The 1,893-nt window shown below is 55.3% G+C and overlaps 1 protein-coding gene across 1 annotated transcript in view; it reads right to left on the bottom strand.

The window, feature by feature from the left end:
- ACA1_176970 (LETM1like protein) overlaps nucleotides 1–1,262 on the bottom strand; it is a gene marked incomplete at both ends in the record, with an annotated part of 3,065 nt that extends 1,803 nt beyond the window's left edge. Inside the window, 5 exons of the mRNA XM_004338084.1 lie at nucleotides 29–139; nucleotides 260–406; nucleotides 519–858; nucleotides 955–1,036; nucleotides 1,121–1,262. Coding sequence (XP_004338132.1) covers nucleotides 29–139; nucleotides 260–406; nucleotides 519–858; nucleotides 955–1,036; nucleotides 1,121–1,262 — 822 coding nt within the window. The remainder of the gene's footprint in view (nucleotides 1–28; nucleotides 140–259; nucleotides 407–518; nucleotides 859–954; nucleotides 1,037–1,120) is intronic.
- Nucleotides 1,263–1,893: the final 631 nt, after the last annotated feature.

The following is a 1,893-nucleotide window of genomic DNA, read 5'->3' as shown; positions in this document are numbered from 1 at the left end:
CGACACGCGCAAGAAGAGGTGCGCATACATGAGTTTCTCCGGTCTCAGCCATTTCCTGGAGGGTGTCCTGGAGGAAGCTGGCCATCTTGAGCTTGAGCAGCAGCTGCTTCCGCATGTCCTCCTCCTTCTTCATCGTGTCCTAACAATAAGAAGCAAAATATAGAATAAAAATAAAATAAAAAAGAATTACAAAATTGTGCGTTGGTTAACTCAGATCAGAGCTGCGATCGCAGGATGGGCGGGGCGCCGAGTAAGTTACCTGGAAGGTCGAGGGCAGCATGTTGGGGAAAATCTTGAGGGCGATCGGCAGCAAAAACTCCATGAAGGGCACGATCACAAACACCGCAAAGGGGACCAGTCGGAACAGGTCGGCCGTCGTCCTGATCATGTGTTGCCTCTCTCGTCGCTGCGATAAAGAATGTTGTGCAACAATTGCGCTCGTTATTAGCACAGACCCAGGCGCGCCCGCACGCGCACCATGACAGCACGCGCACAGAGGCGCTGAGCAAGCAACGTACCGTGAGGGTGTGGCCGTTCTTGAGTCGCACGGCGATATTGAAGGCCGTGCGCACGTTGAGGGCGAGCAGCTTGGAGCCGAGCCAGTAGTGGTGAATGCCCTCCTTGATGAACGTCACCACCTTCTTGGTGGAGTGGACCGCTCGGCCCACCAGCGTCTTCTTGGGCACCGCCTCCTTGTCCTCCGCCGACACCGCCTTGGGCGATTGATTGCTGTCGGGCAGACTGCCACCCGTGGCGTAGTATCGCGCGCAGGCGGCCTCCGACACGCGTAGTCTTCCTGCTGCGGCCGACGAACCCGCTCCGGGCCACTGGAGCACAGTGGCGGACGAGCGTCCGCTTCTGTGTGTGTCGTGTCCGATAAGAGTGTGAACACATTGCAATTCACCTTGAGCTGTACAGCTTGTGTTGTTGAAGAGAGAGGCTTGACTTGGGTACCTTCGCCAGCTGGCGGCGGCGTGAGGACCCAGAAGGAATGCACAGCTGCCAGAGGTGCCGCGAGGAAGCGCCAGGGCAACGGCTTCGAAGGCGCCAGCGTTTGGATGAAGAACGTAAAATAAATGCATGTCTCAAATAAATAACCGAGAGATGAGAGAAGTGGTACCGGAGGAGGAGATGCCTCGCGAAGTAGCGCCTAATCGAAGCATGGAAGTTTGTGACATTCGGACAAAGGGAGTGCCTACGATCGTGGCAGATGGAGTGGCCATGTAGGTGGTCGTGGCCAAGTACCGAGAACGAGCCGCCATTTTGTTCCTTTTTCAAGATCTTGCGGATGAGGATTTATGGGCTTCAGCGCCTATCGATCGAAACAGGAATCAGGCACAAATCTGTGGGCAAGGAACGTAAAATAATCGCCAATTAGCCCACTAATTCGTTCTACAGATTTCGTATTCCCGAATGGCAATGGCGAGTAGGACGTTACCGACCACTCTGCCGGTGTAGGAGGAAAAGGAGTGGTTGATGGTGTGCAGCAGGCCTCTCCAATCTACTGTCCAAGATGGTAGCGTCAACGAAATTAGAGGAACACCCACACATAGGCGTGGTTTCTCCACTTGACCCACCGCTGTCCCTTTCTGTGTCTGCAGGAAAAACAAAGAGAAAAAGCGGGAAAGCGAAAGGAAACGAGGTCCCCAACGGTTACTACTGCGAACACATCCCAGCTGGTCTTTTTGTCCCTGTGCGAGCTGTTGGGAAGAGTGGGTGACCTTCATTAACCCTCCGGTCTACACCTGAGGTGCACGCAGAGAGCAGGTTGTGCTCACGAGGGCCACCTGGCCGAGTAGGATGTCAAACAGTTCGAGAGCTGCAACAGCTTGTGGCGTCGTGGCACCGCGTTGCACCGGCCACGCGGCCTTCCTGCACCGTTCCGGCTTTTAC

Source organism: Acanthamoeba castellanii (assembly GCF_000313135.1).
Source record: "Acanthamoeba castellanii str. Neff unplaced genomic scaffold scf7180000084743, whole genome shotgun sequence".
Lineage (NCBI taxonomy): Eukaryota > Discosea > Longamoebia > Acanthamoebidae > Acanthamoeba > Acanthamoeba castellanii.
The sequence above is the reverse complement of the archived record's forward strand: the minus strand, read 5'-3'. Positions and strand labels throughout refer to the sequence as shown.